Source organism: Ctenopharyngodon idella, chromosome 22, assembly GCF_019924925.1.
Source record: "Ctenopharyngodon idella isolate HZGC_01 chromosome 22, HZGC01, whole genome shotgun sequence".
NCBI classification, from domain to species: domain Eukaryota; kingdom Metazoa; phylum Chordata; class Actinopteri; order Cypriniformes; family Xenocyprididae; genus Ctenopharyngodon; species Ctenopharyngodon idella.
This window is the reverse complement of record NC_067241.1, coordinates 19,372,703-19,391,658: the sequence shown is the minus strand read 5'-3', so window position 1 is coordinate 19,391,658 and position 18,956 is coordinate 19,372,703. Positions and strand designations below refer to the sequence as shown.

Here is an 18,956-nt window from a genome sequence, read left to right as displayed (position 1 = left end):
TACATTAATGGATTTTGAGAGAGGAAATGTCATTGCTGGCTATGCAGGCCTCACTGAGCCATCGGATTTCATCAAAAATATCTTAATTTGTGTTCTGAAGATGAACGAAGGTCTTACGGGTGTGGAAGGGCATGAGAGTGAGTAATTAATGACATTATTTTCATTTTTGGGTGAACTAACCCTTTAATGTATTTAAATGGCAAATGTTGGTATGATATGTTGCTTTGAATGCATGCAGTATTTGCAGTAACATTTCGGTTGTTTATCTATTCATATCTTGAGTTCTTGTAATAGGACACAGGTTTAAGTAGGCTTGAAAATGATTAGAACTCCACAGGGCCAAAATAGCACTGAAGAGGTAATTACACAGGGCTGGAGAGAGCATACGGTCCCTGCTGATAGAAGACAACAAGAGTAACTCTGAGATCAGATGCATAATGCATAAGAACTTAATGACTGTAAATCATGATGCCTGTGCTTACTTGACTTTTAAACAAACACCTCTGCATTAACACCACTCTGGTTTATGCCATTTTCAATGTTTTACTAAAGAAAATAATTATGAATCAATATATAATCATTCACAATATAGCACACTGTCTCTTGTCTTTTGCTTTCAGAAAACTGCCACTACATAAAAAATAAAGAATATGAGTTTTATTAAAATATTTTTTTTTTATTAAGTAAATTCATTGACATCTTTCTGCTAGAAATTATAGTCCCTGACATGTGATCAAGTGTTTGACAGTATGTATTTATATATTTGTTATATTTGTTTGGTACCCCAAAAGCAAATAAGTGTCAGTTTAGTTTATTTAGTTTCGTTTATTTATATAGCACTTTTAAAAACGGCAAGTGCCGACCAAAGTGCTGTACAAAACCAAGATTAATAAAACAAAAACAAACAAATAAGTGTATGACTGAGATGTCACATGCAAAGCTGTCATGGTAAAAGTAATTAACAATAATTTGCCCAATGATAAATCCATATCAAATCAAAGTCAAACATTTGAACACTTTTACAACTGTTTCAACTGTTTTTTGACATTATTTCTTCAATCCACGGAAGGTAATTTTTCACTTTGGTATAAACCCCATTATACCCAGGCTGCGCGCAGCCATGACCCCATGACACAATACCACCTATGAACCAGCTTTTACTCTGACTGTCCAAAAATGCGTAGGGTCCTCCACTGTCCCCCTGGCAGGAATCTTTTCCTCCCTCATCAACCCCAGCACATATCATGTTCTCTGTCACTACTAGTTTCCCTTTATCTGTCACTGTGGAGTCATATTTAGCCTTACAGGTCTCAAAATCAGTGACGGGTAAATGTACGTACTGGAGATTTTTGGAATGTAATGCAGGTCTGTTTGTATTCCACACACCCCACCCGGACACCTTCCCAACGTCATCAGTCTTCAAAACAAACCGCTCTTCCCTCCCAGGCAAACACACTGGCATGACGGCTTTACTGACAGGTACCTTATACTCCAGTTTAATCAGGGCAATGTCATGGTTGAAGTTAATGTTATCATGATGGTACTGAGGGTGAACAAAGATTTTCTGTGGAACGCCAACTACCGCCTCTTTGTCATGCTGTTTGACTACGCCCATCTTCAGCTGCAGCTCGGTAGTGTCTGAATAGCTTCTCAGGACATGAGCAGCAGTGAGGACCCAGTTGTCCGACACGAGAGAAGCGCCACCGATGAACCTGGTGCCCATTCGTATCATGACCTGCCAGGGAATCTCGTTCTTTTCTGCATTCTCCCCGCCAATCACCTTGGATAGTTTTTTCTCAGGCTGTCCACAAACTTTCAGAGATGGCAGACACCAGATTAGTGTTTAGATTCAACAATATGACTGATATAATCTACCAGTAAAAAGTTTGGACACAAAGCTCATTTTTTTCTAAATTTCCCTACAAACCAGTGGTTCTCAACTTTTTTGACACCAAACATTTTCAAAGGCCCCATGATTTTTCTAGTTTTTCCAGCATTTACTGTATAAGGATTAAATATAAATATGAAAAAAAAAAAAAAAAAAAAATGTGGTAACACTTTCTATGAAGACCATGCTTATAATGATTTATAGCCACATTTATACTTATTTATAAGTAAGTATTACTATTCTATAAATATATTTATAAAGACTCATATACTCTATACTGCATTATAAGAACAGTTATAGATACATTTATATTATTTTTATAATTACTTATTATTTGCTTTTTCAATGTGCATGCTAATAAGCCATTATACACTGATTTATAAATGATCAAATGTAAAATAGTTCCAGAGACACTTGTTTGTTTTAGTTATTATGTCTTTAATGGCTAAAGTTTGCATTAAAGGTCATGAATGGTAATTTTGATTTGTTAAAATCTATATCTCCTCAGCCATATGCATGGTATTGCTTATAGCAGTTTGGAATTATACTTTAAAAATATCGTTGCAGTGTTTTGCAAGTGTGTAACATTTCAACTGTTTGTATTAATGATTTCTTTTTATTATTATTATTATTACAGGAATTGTTATTCATTAGTTACATTTACAAGTAAGCAATTAAAAATGTAAAATGAGCACATATTCGTGATTTCTTAACATTTGATTTATGTTTTCACTTTACTTAAAGCCAACAATGATGCATTTATAGAAATCAGTAACTATTATTACTCACAATAAGTATTTATAAGAACACAACAAGGCTATTAATAACAATATATTCACTAATTTGACAGAAATAAATCTGAATAAAGTCATTGTAACTATAATATAACATTATAGCAATGCAAGCTGCATCTTTATAAATACATTCATGGAACCATACGACAGACTAATTAATACTTATAAATAACTATAACTGTTCTTATAATGTGGTATAGATCTTAATAAGTCTTTATTAATATGTTTATAAAATAGTAATACTTGCTTATAAATAAGTATAAATGGAGCTATAATTCATTATAAGTATGGTCTACATAGAAAGTGTTACAAATTTTTTTTTTACTCAAATTTATGTGCTTAGCATAACTAAAAAAGATGTTCTAGAAAAATATTAATTCTAAAAACGGTCATAGAGTTAAGATGTTATTCATTTACATGTGCATGATCTACTGACGACGTGCAAATTAAAGAACACAGGCACAGCCGGATAATTTCCATAATGACCAACGCAATCTACCAAGAGCAGTGCAAATTAGTGTCTAGTTTAACACATGCTTTTTATGGGCGGTAAATAATGGCACAAATACCAGTAAATTGACTAGCTAAACCTTTGTAAATCACCTTGCACAATTCATTTAAATACTCCCCTCCCATAAATTTTGCGAATGCATATCCAATAAGTTAACTGTCCATGCCTTTTCAGCACAGATTTTTCACTAAGTGTCTTTAGTAAATCCTGACAGTAGTTTTTTAACACCAAAAGAGGGTTTGCGCTGGCACAAGGTGTTAGTAAATCTGGCCCCTAGAGGCCCCATTGAACATTTGCTGCACCCTGGTTGAGAAGCACTGCTCCAAACCGTGAAATCATTTTCATACTTCATTTTTGTTATGTAGTAACCAAATAAATAAAAAAAACATCCTATATCTGAGCCACCCTTTAGATTACAGTTCTGCACACTCTCAGGGCCCATCAACTGTTTGGTTGTACTATATTAAATGTACTATACCCATATACCCATGTATTAAATGTACTATATCCATATTCTTCAAAATATCTTCTTTTGTGTTCAGCAGAAGAAAGAAATTTATAAAGGTTTGGTACAACTTGAGGGTGAGTAAATGATGAAAGAATTTTCATTTTTGGATAAACCATCCCTTTAAAAAATTAAAATGTTAGTATATTTGTCTACCAAACTAATTTAAGCATTTAAGCACAAGCTTTTTGGACAAGGTTTTGAGATCCTGGAGAATAAATTGAGTCAAACGTGTCCAAACTTTTTATGGTAGTGTATATTAAAACATAAACCATCTGATAAACCGTATGCATTAAACTAAACTCACTGGGTGAACATATCTGGAGTATTTTTCTACCCAGGGCATCTCTCCAGAAGCCATCATGTGCACAGGTATAGACTCCTAAATTCAAAGAAAAAAAAAAAAAAAAGATTGCTGGAAACCTCCAGTGAAAATTAACTTGTACAGTGTCTTGCTATCCATGTACTATACTGTGACATATGCACCTTACCATTTGTTCCAGCCTCCATTGTGTAGAATTCATCACAGGAATACTTGATCACAGATTTATATGTGGTTGTGGTGAATTTCACACTTGCATTATGCACTTCTACAGGATCTCCACAATTAACAACTGCAAAAGAGGGACATTCGGTCATTGAGACAGTTTATAGACGCAATGAATGACAATGTTGCCAAAACCTAAGCATTTAAGTTTAATAAATGTCATATTATTGTATGGTCCTTAAAATCTGTCTACGGTTGATTATTTGTTTTATTAATAACTTTGTACACTTTAAAAAGTAATACGCTCTATCTACTTAATAAAATTGTGGCAACAGATTACAAGCAATATTATTAATTAAATTCAACATATAAGAATTGAGTTAGAATTAATTAAACGAATTCCTTACAAGTCAATCATTTAAAATGTGTAAAATTAGCAAACGCCATTGCAAAAACTACAAACTGACATAAAAAGCAAAGAGTCAAACTGCCTAACTAAATGAAACACTGATCACCGTAATGGTGACCAATCATTTTCAATAAAATCAACATCAGCATCTAAACCTCTGTTGATTGATGTGTTTCTCTTTCCTTCAGTGATTCTACTTGTTATCATCAGGTGTCTTCAATGTTGACAATAAAAATGAAAGAGTTCTTAATTCATCTTAGACGTCTGTCTGTTATTCAGATATTTTTGTTTAAATTTTACTTGTTTTAAATGGTAGACATTTAAGGAATGTATTTCATTAATTCTAACTTAATTCTATTTGTTGAATTTAATTAATAATATTGCTTGTAATCTGTTGCAAACATTTTATGGAGTAGATATAGCGTATTACTTTTTACAGTGTATTATCTTTTTTTTTTTTTTTTCATGATAAACTGCATATCTGAAATGTTTTAATTAAAAATATGCTTTTTGTTATAAGTTTTTCATCATAGAATTCTTTTCTGAGTTCACAGTCAGAATTTCACTCACTTCAGCTTGAAATAACACTTTTTTAAAAGGTTTTAAAACATATACCTCTTTGTTGCAGTAAACCCCCATTGACGATTATACACACTTCATGCTTCTTCATGATTCTTGAGCAACTTACTGATGCAGTTAGGCAGCGGTCCATTCCAAAATCCACCCTTCAGGCACGTGGCTTGATAAAAGGGCAAAGCTTCCTCCCCCTTAAGACGCAAAAAGTCACTTTTAACTCTCTATATAGCATACCAAGCCCTTTTTCTTAAATCTTAGAGAAAGTAAAAGAGGCAAAATGCTTACCAGAATTAATTCATAGCCCAGATCACATGTGACATTGAAAGTGTCTGTCATGATGTACTGAGACTGCTGCGGCTGGATACGTCCATGTTGAGGAGTCACAGGGTTTGGGCATGGCTGGGCTATGAGAGCAGGGAACAGTGAGCACTGGTAATGAAAGCACACATTCTGGAAACCAGGCCATTAACTTGTCATTTAAATGTGTATGTGATTCTTAATGCATCATGTCCAAAATGTCTGCAGACAGCCATCAGATCTGAAACCCTGCTTCAAAACATTTATTTTTTGGTAGCCTGCACACCATTCATCATTTTCTTGAAATGTGTTTGAGAGAGAATCCACACAAAACAAATGTAAGGGAAACACCATATTAATCATTATTATTACACACATTCTGGAATACTTGATACTGTTTGTTCAATTCAATTCAAAGGTCAGCTTTTTCTTAATAGAGTGCAACAGTGTCTGCCCGCTTTTTCAGCGACTTTGTTTCCTGAAGTATTTTTCCCCATAGGGATTTTTTTTTTTTAAAAAGTCTTTGTTAAAGAGTTACAAATCATGAAGCAAATCTGCTCCATGGTGAATCACAACATTACAACTTTAATTTGAACAAAAAAGTATTTTAAATTCCGACAAAAAGACAAAAGTACAAGACTGTTTACTTAAAGGGTTAGTTCACCCAAAAATGAAAATAATGTCATTTATTACTCACCCTCATGCCGTTCCACACCCGTAAGACCTTCGTTTATCTTCAGAACATTTTTATTTTAATATTTTAATATTTTTGTTGAAATCCGATGGCTCAGTGAGGCCTGCATAGCCAGCAATGACATTTCCTCTCTCAAAATTATATTATAAAGCAACGAGAATATTTTTGGTGTGCCAAAAAAAACAAAATAATGCCTTATATAGTGATGGCCGATTTCAAAACACTGCTTCATGAAGCTTCAGAGCGTTATGAATCTTTTGTGTCGAATCATGATTCGGATCGCGTGTCAAACCGCCAAACTGCTGAAATCACGTGACTTTGGCGCTCCGAACCACTGATTCGACACAAAAGATTCATAACTCTCCGAAGCTTCATGAAGCATATCGGCCATCACTATATAAGTCATTATTTTGTTTTTTTGGCGTACCAAAAATATTCTCGTGGCTTTATAATATTAATATTGAACCACTGTACTCACATGAACTGATTTAAATATGTTTTTAGTACATTAATGGATCTTGAGAGAGGAAATGTCATTGCTGGCTATGCAGGCCTTACTGAGCCATCGGATTTCATCAAAAATATCTTAATTTGTGTTCTGAAGATGAACGAAGGTCTTACGGGTGTGGAACGACATGAGGGTGAGTAATAAATTACATTATTTTCATTTTTGGGTGAACTAACCCTTTAAAACGTTTAAATGGGGAAAAGAACTACAATCTCAAAAATTAAAAATCTCAAAAATTAAAAACTCTAGATGAATATAAAACTAATGATTTAAAGCAAATGCTTATATTTGTAGAAACATACAAAAATGTAAGTAGTTTGAGGGCATAGTTGCTAAAGAGTTCTTCTGGTGCAATTTGCTTGTTGAGATTCTCTGACTGGTGAAGATTTCTTTGCAGAAAAATGGGTAGTGTAGTTTTTTTAACAGGTATTCTGCTATTGAACATGATTATTTAAAATGTAAGATAAAATATTGCTTCAACAAAAGCATATACTGTACCATCAATTAGCAACCTCGTAGCTCACAGGTCTCCTTTTAAGGTATATACTTTATCAATTAAAATCAATTTCCCTATGGGATTTTTAATTCTGGAACACGGCTGTTGCACTCTAAATTCAGCGTCATCCATGGTAACTTTGTATCAGACTGCTCATTGTAGGATTATACACAGTTAAGGGATAGTTCACCCAAAAATGAAAATTCTGGCATCATTTACTCCTTTTCAGGTTGTTCCAAACCTGTATGAATGTCTTTGTTCTGCTTTACACAAAGGAATTCCTTGATGACATAATTTTCATTTTTGGGTGAACTATCCCTTTAGCTGCTGAGGTTGGGTAAATTATCCTTTACTTGCCATAAAGGTACAGAAAAGGGGGTTATAAACTACCTGTGCTGGTATACTTGATCTTCCAGCCTTTGTTTTTCCCAGAACCATCTGAACGGAAGGTCACATGCACTTTGTGAGTTCCTGTCTCTATTTTTCTTGGTGGGGTCCTGCCACAAAATGGGCCGTACTCCCTTCCACCTGCAGCGATCTTAAACAAAACAGTTTGAATTGTCAGTGGATACAAATGGCAACAGATAAACAAGTCTCTTGGGAGGTGGGAGGGTGAGGAGAAATAATAGGCAGTTGTGGAGGGCATGAGAGAGCATACATTATGTATTCAACAGCCTTCAGGTCAGTGATTAGTGGAGTAGTTTGACGCGTAACACCAGTGCTGAAGAGAACATATTTGTTTGTAAAGGCAGTGAGAGGGAAAACAGACTACGCATTTGCTAAGCCATAACAAGATGTTTAACACCATAAAAAGGGTATTGGATTCAGTCATTAAAATCGAATGAGCTTTGATGCAGAGTATAAAAATCGGTGCTGAAAAGTAAACACTCAAACACTTATCAAGCATATTTTCATAGAGAACCAATTTTCTCTGTGTAAACCACTCTAAAATCAATCTTTTCTAACACTCAACAAGTGCACTAGAAGGCATATTATGTCTCTCTTCAAACAGTACTTGTACTGTAAATAATCTTCCTTAAGCTTAAAACGAGTCTTCAGTATAAAGTGCAGCATTATGACGGTTTTGTGGGGATTCTATGAACCATATAAAATATTTTATTACATTTAGTACACATTAATGAGTTAATTGTCTTATAGTTCTTCTGCGTTTGTAGTTATTCTGCACTTTAATCATTGTATAATGTTCAAAATATGGGTGGGGCCAGATTGACCTTAACTGGACAATTCACCAAAAATCATTGGTAAAAACTGCAAATATTTAATATTAATAATTCTCACATATTATAAAAAAAAAAAAGCCTGAGAACGTTTTTTTTTTTTTTGTTTGTTTGTTTTCAAATCTGTATTTAATAACATTTTACTTTTCTCATAAACTGTGAATATTATTAAGAGTATTGTATTTTAACATTTGAACATTTTAAACACAAGACGTGTTGAAATTCACTTCTTTTGTGTGCTTTCCGGAAGCTCAAACAATAGAGCATGGCGCAAACAATGCCAAAATCATGGATTCCCAGCAAACTGAACATGCATGAACTGATAAAAACATGCGCCATCAATCCAGTGTAAGTTTCTTCTGATAAAAGCATCTGCCAAAAGCATTAATGTAAATACCCTAATAATGTAATGTATGTAAATAACTAAATAAATCAAAATAAATGATGAACACATCACAGTGCTGACACTTCGCATGCATGTTCATGACCATAAATGAGAAAAACTGGTCAAACTGACCGGCAACATAACATAGGGATCGCTCTCCCAAAAAAGAAAAATTGGACCATACAATGAAGGTTAAGGAGTCCAATGTTGGATTGTACTCCATTGTATTTAAAATATCTTCTTTTGTGTTCCAAAGAAGACATAAAATCATATGTTTATTTATTTATTATGGTTTTGGGGTGAACTATTCCATTTTTTTAATGATGACAAAACTGTTTTGGATTGAACTATTCTATGTTATTGTTTAGATTATATATAAAAGTTCAGCGAAAAAGCTTGGCAAACTTTTTAATCTCTATTTTAGAAGGTAGAGGTATTGAGTTCCCTAAGGACCCACAAGGACCCCATTAAAGTGACTCAGATGTGTCCACACACATGCTATTATGGCTGTTGTTTTAGGTTTGAACTACCAACATAGCTGGAGTGCTGTCAGTGCTTGCTGATTGTGAAATAACCAACCTTGAGGATGTCATAAGGGCAGTGGATTTCAGGATGAGTCTCCACATCAAACAGGTTCTGGAAGTCCAGGGTCACTTGGAAGCCTTCCATCAAACTGATAGTGTAATCACACTGGCTCATCTTGGGGTAAACACCTGGGTACTCTGGACTGCTCAGTTCGCCTGACCTCTGCTGAAACACCTGCCCACTACACTCAGCTACAGTGGAGAAAAAGCATTTTCACAACCATTGGGAATTGTCAAAAGCACACACACACATGCATTAAACAGACAACTATCCATGCCACATTTAACACTCAGGACTGCAGAGAACTGCCCGTTGATCTGGGATGCTCAGAAGTAAATAAACCTTTCCACCTGTAAAATGGTCAGAGAAAAAGCTTTCCGTCACTGCATTTAGAGTGAAATTTATGAGTTACAAACATTGCATGCATGACAATTAGATACTTTGGCAAATGCAAACTCTTTACAGCTAAAAAAAATAGTAATGCGTTATAAACAGTCAATACAGTACAGTTTTTCAGGTAGTAAATTTGCTATTACTTTTTGCATTTGAATGAGATCATGAATGAGAGAGGTGTAAAAAACACAACAAATAAATGAACCTGTTTACTCAAACTTTAACCACTTTAGATGCTAAAATCATGGCGGCCCCAGATAGTTTTTGTTGTTGTTGTTTAGATTCACTGTGAATCATCAGAAAGATTTAGGACTCTAGCGTTGACCACTATGTATGATAAAAAATAGCAATGACAGTATTTTTTTTTTTTTTTTTCATTTCTGTCAGAAGTGCAGAATCAGCATACAAAGTCAATCGGTAGTCACTGGTACTTCGAACAGAATAATGAGACACATACTGTACTTATTCAATAGCATCTGCTTCAGCTTAATTGTGATCACAGTACTTCTAATAAACATAGGAATATATCACCCCAAAATGAAAATGCTGTCATCAGCATTGTCACGTCTAGTTTTGTTTCATGTTCATGTTTTATTTTGAAGTTTCGTCATGTCTCATTGTTATTTTCCTGGTTTGCCATGTGCTCCATGTCATGTGATTCCCTTGTCCTCATGTGATCATGTCATGTGCTTCCCGAGTCTCATGTGTTAGGTTGTCATTGGTTAATTGTCTTGATTATGTTCATAAGTGTGTGTGTTGTCTAGTCATTAGAAGTGTGTGTATTTAAGCCCTCATATTTGACATGTGTCTGGGTCAAGTATTGTCTGTGTAACAACTGTGGGTGAGTTTCATTTTTCATGTTGCATGTTTCACGCTTCATGTTTCATATTCCATGTTCCACGTTCAACGTTCCAATGGTCCATGGTCCAATGTTCCATTTTCGTGTTTCATTCTTCATGCTATGCCTTTGTTTTGTTTATGTTTTGTTTGGATTCATGTTTAAGAATTAAATTGTCCGCACTTGGGTTTGTCAAGACTTGCCTTTAGTGGACTAAATTACAAGCATCATGTTGTTCCAAACCCATTTGTCTTACATTCTTCCATGGAACAAGAAGACGAAAATGTGAAAAATTTCTTTGTTCACTATTTTCCATGCCATTAAAATGAATGGGGACTAGAGCTTTTTATTATTTTTATTGTACTTTTACATCTTATATGAAGCTTGAAAGCTTTAAAATCATACATTTACTGAAACTTTAAAAGAAAAATTCTTTTTAAGTCAAATCTTTTAAACAGTTGATTCAGTCTGAATGATTCACTCATGAATTGGCTCATTGACTCGACGATTGAGTAGAACTTACACAGAATTCTGGTGACAGAATTTTTATTTTTGGCCAAACTATTAATTTAATAAATGAACCCCAACAAGTGCAGATGCTACAAATAATTGCTAAAAATGGGGAATATCAGCCGAGGAGTGCAAAGGTCTACTAATTCATATGATTAAATGATTCAGACACAAGTCATTGTTTCTGTCTTCCCTTCTCTGTAAAATGATGTGATGTCTCTATCTTCCCCATTTGCAAAGAAAAACAACTAAGAGGCATGTCTGGGCTGGTAATTGTGATTAATTACCCATCATTAGCACAGTATTACAGCTCGAAACAGGTATCAATTTTCAACTGATCCCTATAACGCTGTTCCCTCAGGAAGCAATGGTAATTAACCTGGACCCGCTTAGAGTGACAGAGATCAACTGCTTTATACAGGCACACTAGCGAGACGCTGCCCACTGTATCATCAGTCTGTCGCTGAAGCGTGCTTCAGGCTAAAGCCAGTTAGTGCTGTCCAGAACCGCAGAGTGAACATTAGCACTTTAAATGAGAGGAGTTTCTGAAACTAATCCATTTTTCTGCCAAAAGTTTTCTCAACCTGAAGGTTGAAAATGTAAATATGCCTATTCGAAACCCCATTCAAGCTTGCTTATATCGAAAAACGATATGCAGTTAGTTGCGGACACTCTATCAATGATATAACAAACCCCTCTACTATTTGGTGACTCTATTTCCGGCTCGATTATAGGCTATGCTAGCTCAATCAAGAGCTGTTGACAGGGCTGATAGATAGTGTGTGGTGAGCCGTGGCTGCCCAGCCTGCTGCGGTGAGCCGCTGTTTCAACAGGTCTGTGATGTACAAGAGTCACTACTGGAGCATAAATCAGTACTGAGCTGTATGACAAACATATGTGCTTAACATATCAGGACTTACGCAGATAAAAGTTGTTTCTTCTTAATAAATATGTTTACATATCTTAGATTACAGACAAAGAGACTCAAATGAACACTTTTTTTTTTTTTGTCCATACAATGAATGTGTATGGAGTGCAATGTTGCTTTGTTTTGTATGGACATGAAACAGTCTTTAAAACGTCTTCTTTTGTGTTCCATAGAAGAAATAAAGTTTATACAGTTTTGGAATGACATGAGCTTGATTAAATGATGACAGAATTGTCATTTTTGGGGCAAACTATCCCTTTATAGGGGTCATGTCATGAGAAATCAAATTTGATCTTTTGACATATAAGTGGTCTTTGTACCATTAAAACATCCTGTAAGTTTCATAGCTCTCCTCATTAAAGCAATTATTTAATCAAGCTCCAAAAATGGTTCATTTTCAAGACACTCATTAATAGTTATACACCATCACACTAGAGGCCCCGCCCACTGGCATTCAATCGTTAATTTGTCTACACTGAATGTAAGCGTCGCATCAAAGAAAATAGAACCCATTATAATCACTGACACTGTCTACACAGTAGTCTACGCTTGAGTATGTCGATAACAGGACAAATGGAAGAGTGAAAAATGTTCGCTTTGACGCATCCAGTTTAAAACAGCTTGTTTTCATCTCTGTACAGATTTAAAACAAGTGGATGGTTTATTTTAATGGCGTCCCAGGTAGAGGTCTGCATTCCCGATAAGATTTCTTGCTGCACGGGATTTCATTTTGAATGAAAGGCGGATTGCGGTCGGTAACTATAGTGTACTTTAGGCGGGAGCGGGCGGTCTGACAATAACCCGGTTGCTCCAGAGATGCTTTGGCATCAGCGCATCTGCTTGAACTTTAAGTGAACAAAACTTTCTGCAGTGGTGGCGTTCACACAATCCCCAGTTCCCTGTCCTGAGAAACCTGGCAAGATATGTTCTTTGCATTAGAGGTCTGCGCGAGTGCACCTTCAGAGATCATTCAACCTCTGTGATCGGATTTTGGAGGAGAGACGTTCTGAAATGGTCATCAGTCAGCGTCATTCTGTTCTTGCATGGATGTTGAAAAAGATTTCATTTTGCAGTATAGCTAGTAAGCCAACAGCTTTCGTTTATATGTATTTTTGGCTTAGCTTATAGTTTTGAGGGACATGTTGTAGGCTGTTGTAGCCTATTTAGCCTATTGTTCTTTGTGACTTTTTTTCTCTGACATTTTTTAGGGTGTTGACAGCATCATAAGACAAATAACAAATAAAAATCTTGTATATGCAACATTTTATATTTGTTATCCCCAATCATTCTCTTTCTTTAGGGGAAGTTTAAATGCGAGATTCTGGAAACGATCTAAATTTAGCGGGACCCGTCGGGTCGGGAAGAAAATCACTATATGCGGATAGCGGGTGAACACAGAGTGAATTTTAGGTGGGAGCGAAAAAACAGTCCCGCGCAGACCTCTAGTCCCAGGTCTCGTCGGAGGATTATATGTTTGTTCGGAGCATTTTGTTTTGTAAACAAGGCACAGTGTAATGGAGAGTTCACAAAGAAACTTTTGTTGAAAGATGAAGCAGCCAACTATATTGACAGCAGCTGCATCACAAACCGTAAGTAAATTATTTCATAATGCTTCGTCTGCACTGTAAACCCTAACGCTCAAAATAATTAATTGGTTTGAGTAGGACAAACTTAAATTAGTTCAGTCAAATTAACTTTTATGAGTATTTAGAACTTTCTTTTTCTTTCAAGTTCACAGAACTGATATATTTTAAGTAAACTGAACTGTTTGTTTTGAGTTTTATGAACTTATTTCTTTTAATTTAGACTAACTTAAGTTTAACTGAAACTGGGCTGGGATTTCTATTTCCCAGCATGCTTTGCCCATGGCACTCGAAAGGGAGAATAAATGCTAAAATTAAGTGTTATATAAGGTTTTTAGCTGTTATAGCTAGCTAATTTTACACTAATAAAAATATTTACATCGGGGTTAAATAATAATTTTAAGTTAAATGTATCAGTGTACTCAAACATTTCAAGTTAAGAACAATTAATATGAGTAGTAAAAAATAAAAATCTGCCAGTTCTGGTTACTTAAACTTTTAATTTCTAAACTTAAAAATTTTGAGGCAACGGATTGCCTCAATTTTTTTGAGTTTTGCCAACTTATTCTGGTTTACGGTGTGTAAATATTCATTTTTCATATATATTTGGGTTTTTTCCAATATAATTCCATCCACCTGCGCACTAAAGGTATTTTAAAGCTACTTGAACTCATTACTAAAACATTATGGTTTAATATAATCTACTGAAGAATCAAAAATACAAAAAGGTGTGCACCCTTAAATGGGCTCAGGTGCAGGACAAATATAATATCTAAATATAATATACTAAAATGCGATAATTTCTATAGTTAATAATAATATACTATATATGAATATAATGTAATAATTATTTGTGAGTTATTAGAAATATGACAGAAAGAGTCTGAATAGAAAAGAATAAGCACTCTCTACTGTCTCAAGTGCTTTATTTTCTATTTATAATGCATTTATTTTAACTAGCTATTTTGTGAAAATGAATGTACACAACATATTATATAGTATTATATAATGTCCCATACAATTCAAAATCAATGAGCAGAAAACCTACAGGCCAGGGGTTTCATCTGTTCCGGTATCAGCCTTACCAGGGCAGTGTCTTTTATCAGCGTGAAGTTGGTATCCCAATCTGCAAGTGCAGTAAAAGCCCCCCACATAATTATGGCAATTATGGTCACACACAGGCTCTCCATCCACAGTGCTCAGGCACTCATCAATGTCTATAAAGAGTAAAAAGAGGTTGTTCTCATACGGATTTGGACATGCACTAAGATAAATTCAAGTATGTATAAAAAAATAAAAACACATTTATATATTTATATAATTAAAACAACTTTAGTATATACTTAAAATCTTTTTTTAATTTTAGACTATACAACATTATAAACAAGTAAATATACAATATTGGATTTATTTAGCATTTTTAAATGATCATCTAGTTTAACACTTTAGCCTTTACAGCAAGAGGTGACAGCGGAAGAGAGACACAGTCATGCTGTGAATCCATTGTTTCCATCACCTTCAGCAGAATAAAATGCCTGGAAGCCTGTGAAACGGTCCTCATTGGAGTAATCTGATCTGAAGAGCACTGACATGGTGTTGCTGGCAGAATAGATGACAGTGTTTTTGGGCGCATCACCATAATTTTTCTCTGCCTCGCCACAGAACCGGACCGTCTCATTCCCTTCTGAGAACACCTGAAAAGTTTCAGCAAGTAGTAATTATAACAAGCACACATCGGTATCCTGCATTCACATAACAGCCATACTGTGCATTTCATGACAGAGAGGTTTAATAAAATGTTCAGCATGAGTTTTCTGATATTGGAAATGGTGCTTATAGGTGCAGTTCAATAACAGGTTTACTAGAAAGATGGGTAGGTCTACATGCGCTTGGCTAATATTTGATATTATAAATAGTATATTGATTATAAATAACTATTTTGAAAATAATGTCATTTATTACTCACCCTCATGTCATTCCACACCCGTAAGATCTTCGTTCATCTTCAGAACACAAATTAAGATATTTTTGATGAAATCCGATGGCTCAGTGAGGCCTCTATTGAGAGCAAAGCCACTGAACCTCTCAAGATCCATAAAGGTGCTAAAATATATTTTAAACTGTTCATGTGTGAGTACAATGGTTCACATAGGTGTAATTTGCATAGTCGTGCACACTGCGCAGTCTAAAGCTTCAATCTAACACTTAACGCTGTTGCAGAGACTCTATTCGTTCAAAAACAAAATACACATAAACGTGTCCCTGCTCATGATATACAATCGCTGATGAACATCTTTGGTTTTAATGAGAATAAAATAAAATAAATTACACAAGGGCGGATTAGAACCCAGAACCTCTAGTACACTGAACAAAAACTCTACCACAAGTCCATCATGACAATCTTGTATTAAATGCAGATCCACGTATTTATTGGCTAATGTAAATACTCTCGAGACTAACAATATAATGTATTAATAGTTGATGTAAGGACGAAACTATCATATTAAACATGAGGTCTATGTCAATAAATTTTGTGGATTTATTATTGTAATGATACAAATACAAACAACCCCCACCACACATATCTGTCCCACCCACTTTTTACAACAAAGTTACACCACTGCTGGTTCAACCTTAATATTATAAAGCAACGAGAATACTTTTTGTGCACCAAAAAAACAAAATAAGGACTTTTCAACAATATCACATGATGACCGATTTCAAAACACTGCTTCTGAGCTTTACGAATCTTTTGTTTCGAATTAGTGATTCGGATCTCCTATCAAATGGCTAAACTGCTGAAATCACGTGACTTTGGCGCTCCAAACCACTGATTGGATTCATAAAGCTCCGAAGCAGTGTTTTGAAATCGGCCATCACTAGATATTGTTGAATAATGTTGTTATTTTGTTTTTTTGGCGCACAAAAAGTATTCTCGTCACTTTATAATATTAAGGTAGAACCACTGTACTCACATGAACTGATTTAAATATGTTTTTAGTACCTTTATGGATCTTGAGAGGTTCAGTGGCTTTGCTCTCAATGCAATTTCATCAAAAATATCTTAATTTGTGTTCTGAAGATGAACGAAGGTCTTACGGGTGTGGAACGACATGAGGGTGAGTAATAAATCACATTAATTTCATTTTTGGGTGAACTAACCCTTTAAATATTTGAATAAAAATCTACATTTAACTACATCTACATTTCAACTACATCTAAGATTTATATTAGACCATTCTTTGTGAACTTATGGATCAAGAAAGTATAACTTTTTTAACAGTAACATTACAAACTGATTTTGAAATGATTATTCTCTTGTTATTTTAATCTGAAAAGGACTGAACATTTCATATTCAGACTGAACATTCAGCCAAACTAACAGATTCCTGATTGAAATCTGATTTGGATTTGCACTGGCAAGAATGTCTTAATGTCTTTCTCATTTAAAACTGCAATTCTCTTTATCCAATTCCAACAGACTGATTATCTGTATTACTGAAATAACATCTGGTGCTCTGCAGTGTGTGTATATCCCAAAAAATGACCCGACTTTTAAAAACATGGATCTAACCTGAACATAGTCATATTCGCAGCGATGAGAAGGCTCCAGGCTAAAATAAGTGAAGTAGAGACGTAATCTGTGTCCTTTTGGTCCTGTGATATTCCACACCATACGTTGGTTGTTAGGATAGACGTTTGGGAAGTTTGGTGATGTGAAGCTCCCAAATAGTCCTGTCAGCTCTGAGCCAAAAGCTAATGGAAGCAGGGTGACGAAAGCCAAAGATACACTAAAACAGCAGCAAAACATAAAGGTCTATCACTGATAACGTATTGAAGCTTTCACAATCCCAAAACAATACCGAAACACAGTGGAATGGGAATTGTTCCCAAATCACAGTGAACACATTTGAACACGTTGCATACCTGTTCATCATTCCAGAACACCACAAACTTCAGTTCATCTCACAAAAAAATGTCCTAATCACCTTTGCAGAACCCTAATGTCCTCCAGGTTAATGAACCAGCTGAATAAATGGCTCTGTGTAAACACAGCACTGAACAGCAACAGTACTTTTGGTGTTTTTTATCGTCTATTCTGTCAAATGTCAATATCAGTTATTGGGTTGAAGATATGTCAGTAAAGTTAAGCTTGACAACATCTTTTTCTCCTCAAACAATAGATTTTGCCATTGTTTCTCTTCAACAAGAAGAGAAACAATCACACAAGAAAGCAGTTAACACATTCAGACCAAGTAAATCAAACATTTGATTAATTCTGACTTTTATTTTGACTATTATTCTCACTTTTAAAACACATGACAGCATATGAACTTTGGTTTTTGCAATGTGTCCTTCTGACCAGTTGTCAATAATTGATTTTTTCCCTCTGTGTGTACATGCAACCACAACTTTAGTTGGTAGAAATTAAAACAAAAGAACAAAACAAAACCATAAATTCTACTAAGTAACAATCTTTATTTATAGCTTAGTTATCAAATATGTAAGTTTTACTTATTTAAATATACAGTGGGGTCCAAAAGTCCAAACATTGGGAAAAAAAATTGTAAAAAATTCAGAAAACATAAAGTTTTAAGATGATATCTAAGGTCACTGCTCAAATAAGTACATTTGTGACACTGAGCACGTGGACTAAAGATATTCTGACATTCATTTTAATTTTTTAATTGAACTTTTCACTCAAATTACTATCCTGATAATATAATTTACCATGATAAAATGTAAATATACTAAATTAGAAATTTGCTCAATAGAATATTTTACTATAGGGGTCACAGACTTTTGGACCCCACTGTATATTTTGGATACTGATAAACAGATTTATCAGCACATAGTTTCACTGTAAATTTACAAACTTAACAAGCAACCATACTGCATTATAGGATATTCATATTAATAAGAACAGAAAGGCATAGACTCTAACAAAACTGTCATCTGTCATCTTGCTGAACAGTAAAAATTGACCAAATTAATATTATAAAATGGCTTTTCCAACACCAGTTGTTGCTCACTTTTGGCTGTGTTGTGATAATGAGACGCAACATTGCAAATGTATGAAAGGCAAAAGTAGAACGGTCACACTTATATGAAAAAAGACATTTTCAGACATATGAGATGTGATGCGCCACAGTCAGATGTTCGTGATGAAAAAACAACAGGTGACTCTGAAAGCCCATTGCGTCGCATGTGCCAATTACCCTGAGAGCAGAATTAATTCTAAATGTCTTTGTAATGCCACAGTCCCCTTCATTTAAACCTGTCGGCACAGAATGAGATGGTTATTTAATGATTTGAAAAGATGGTTTCAGT

General features: G+C 34.8%; 1 protein-coding gene across 1 annotated transcript; it reads right to left on the bottom strand.

The window, feature by feature from the left end:
* Positions 1-642: 642 nt before the first annotated feature.
* Positions 643-17,719, bottom strand: masp2 (MBL associated serine protease 2). The gene is made up of 11 exons (XM_051879869.1): positions 17,553-17,719; positions 17,200-17,416; positions 15,142-15,319; positions 14,711-14,842; positions 9,368-9,564; positions 7,556-7,703; positions 5,456-5,574; positions 5,283-5,361; positions 4,190-4,312; positions 4,006-4,080; positions 643-1,812 (listed from the first exon to the last, which is right to left on the bottom strand). Exons 1-11 carry the CDS (start codon positions 17,561-17,563, stop codon positions 1,031-1,033), a joined length of 2,061 nt encoding a protein of 686 aa, XP_051735829.1. The 5' UTR covers positions 17,564-17,719; the 3' UTR covers positions 643-1,030.
* Positions 17,720-18,956: the final 1,237 nt, after the last annotated feature.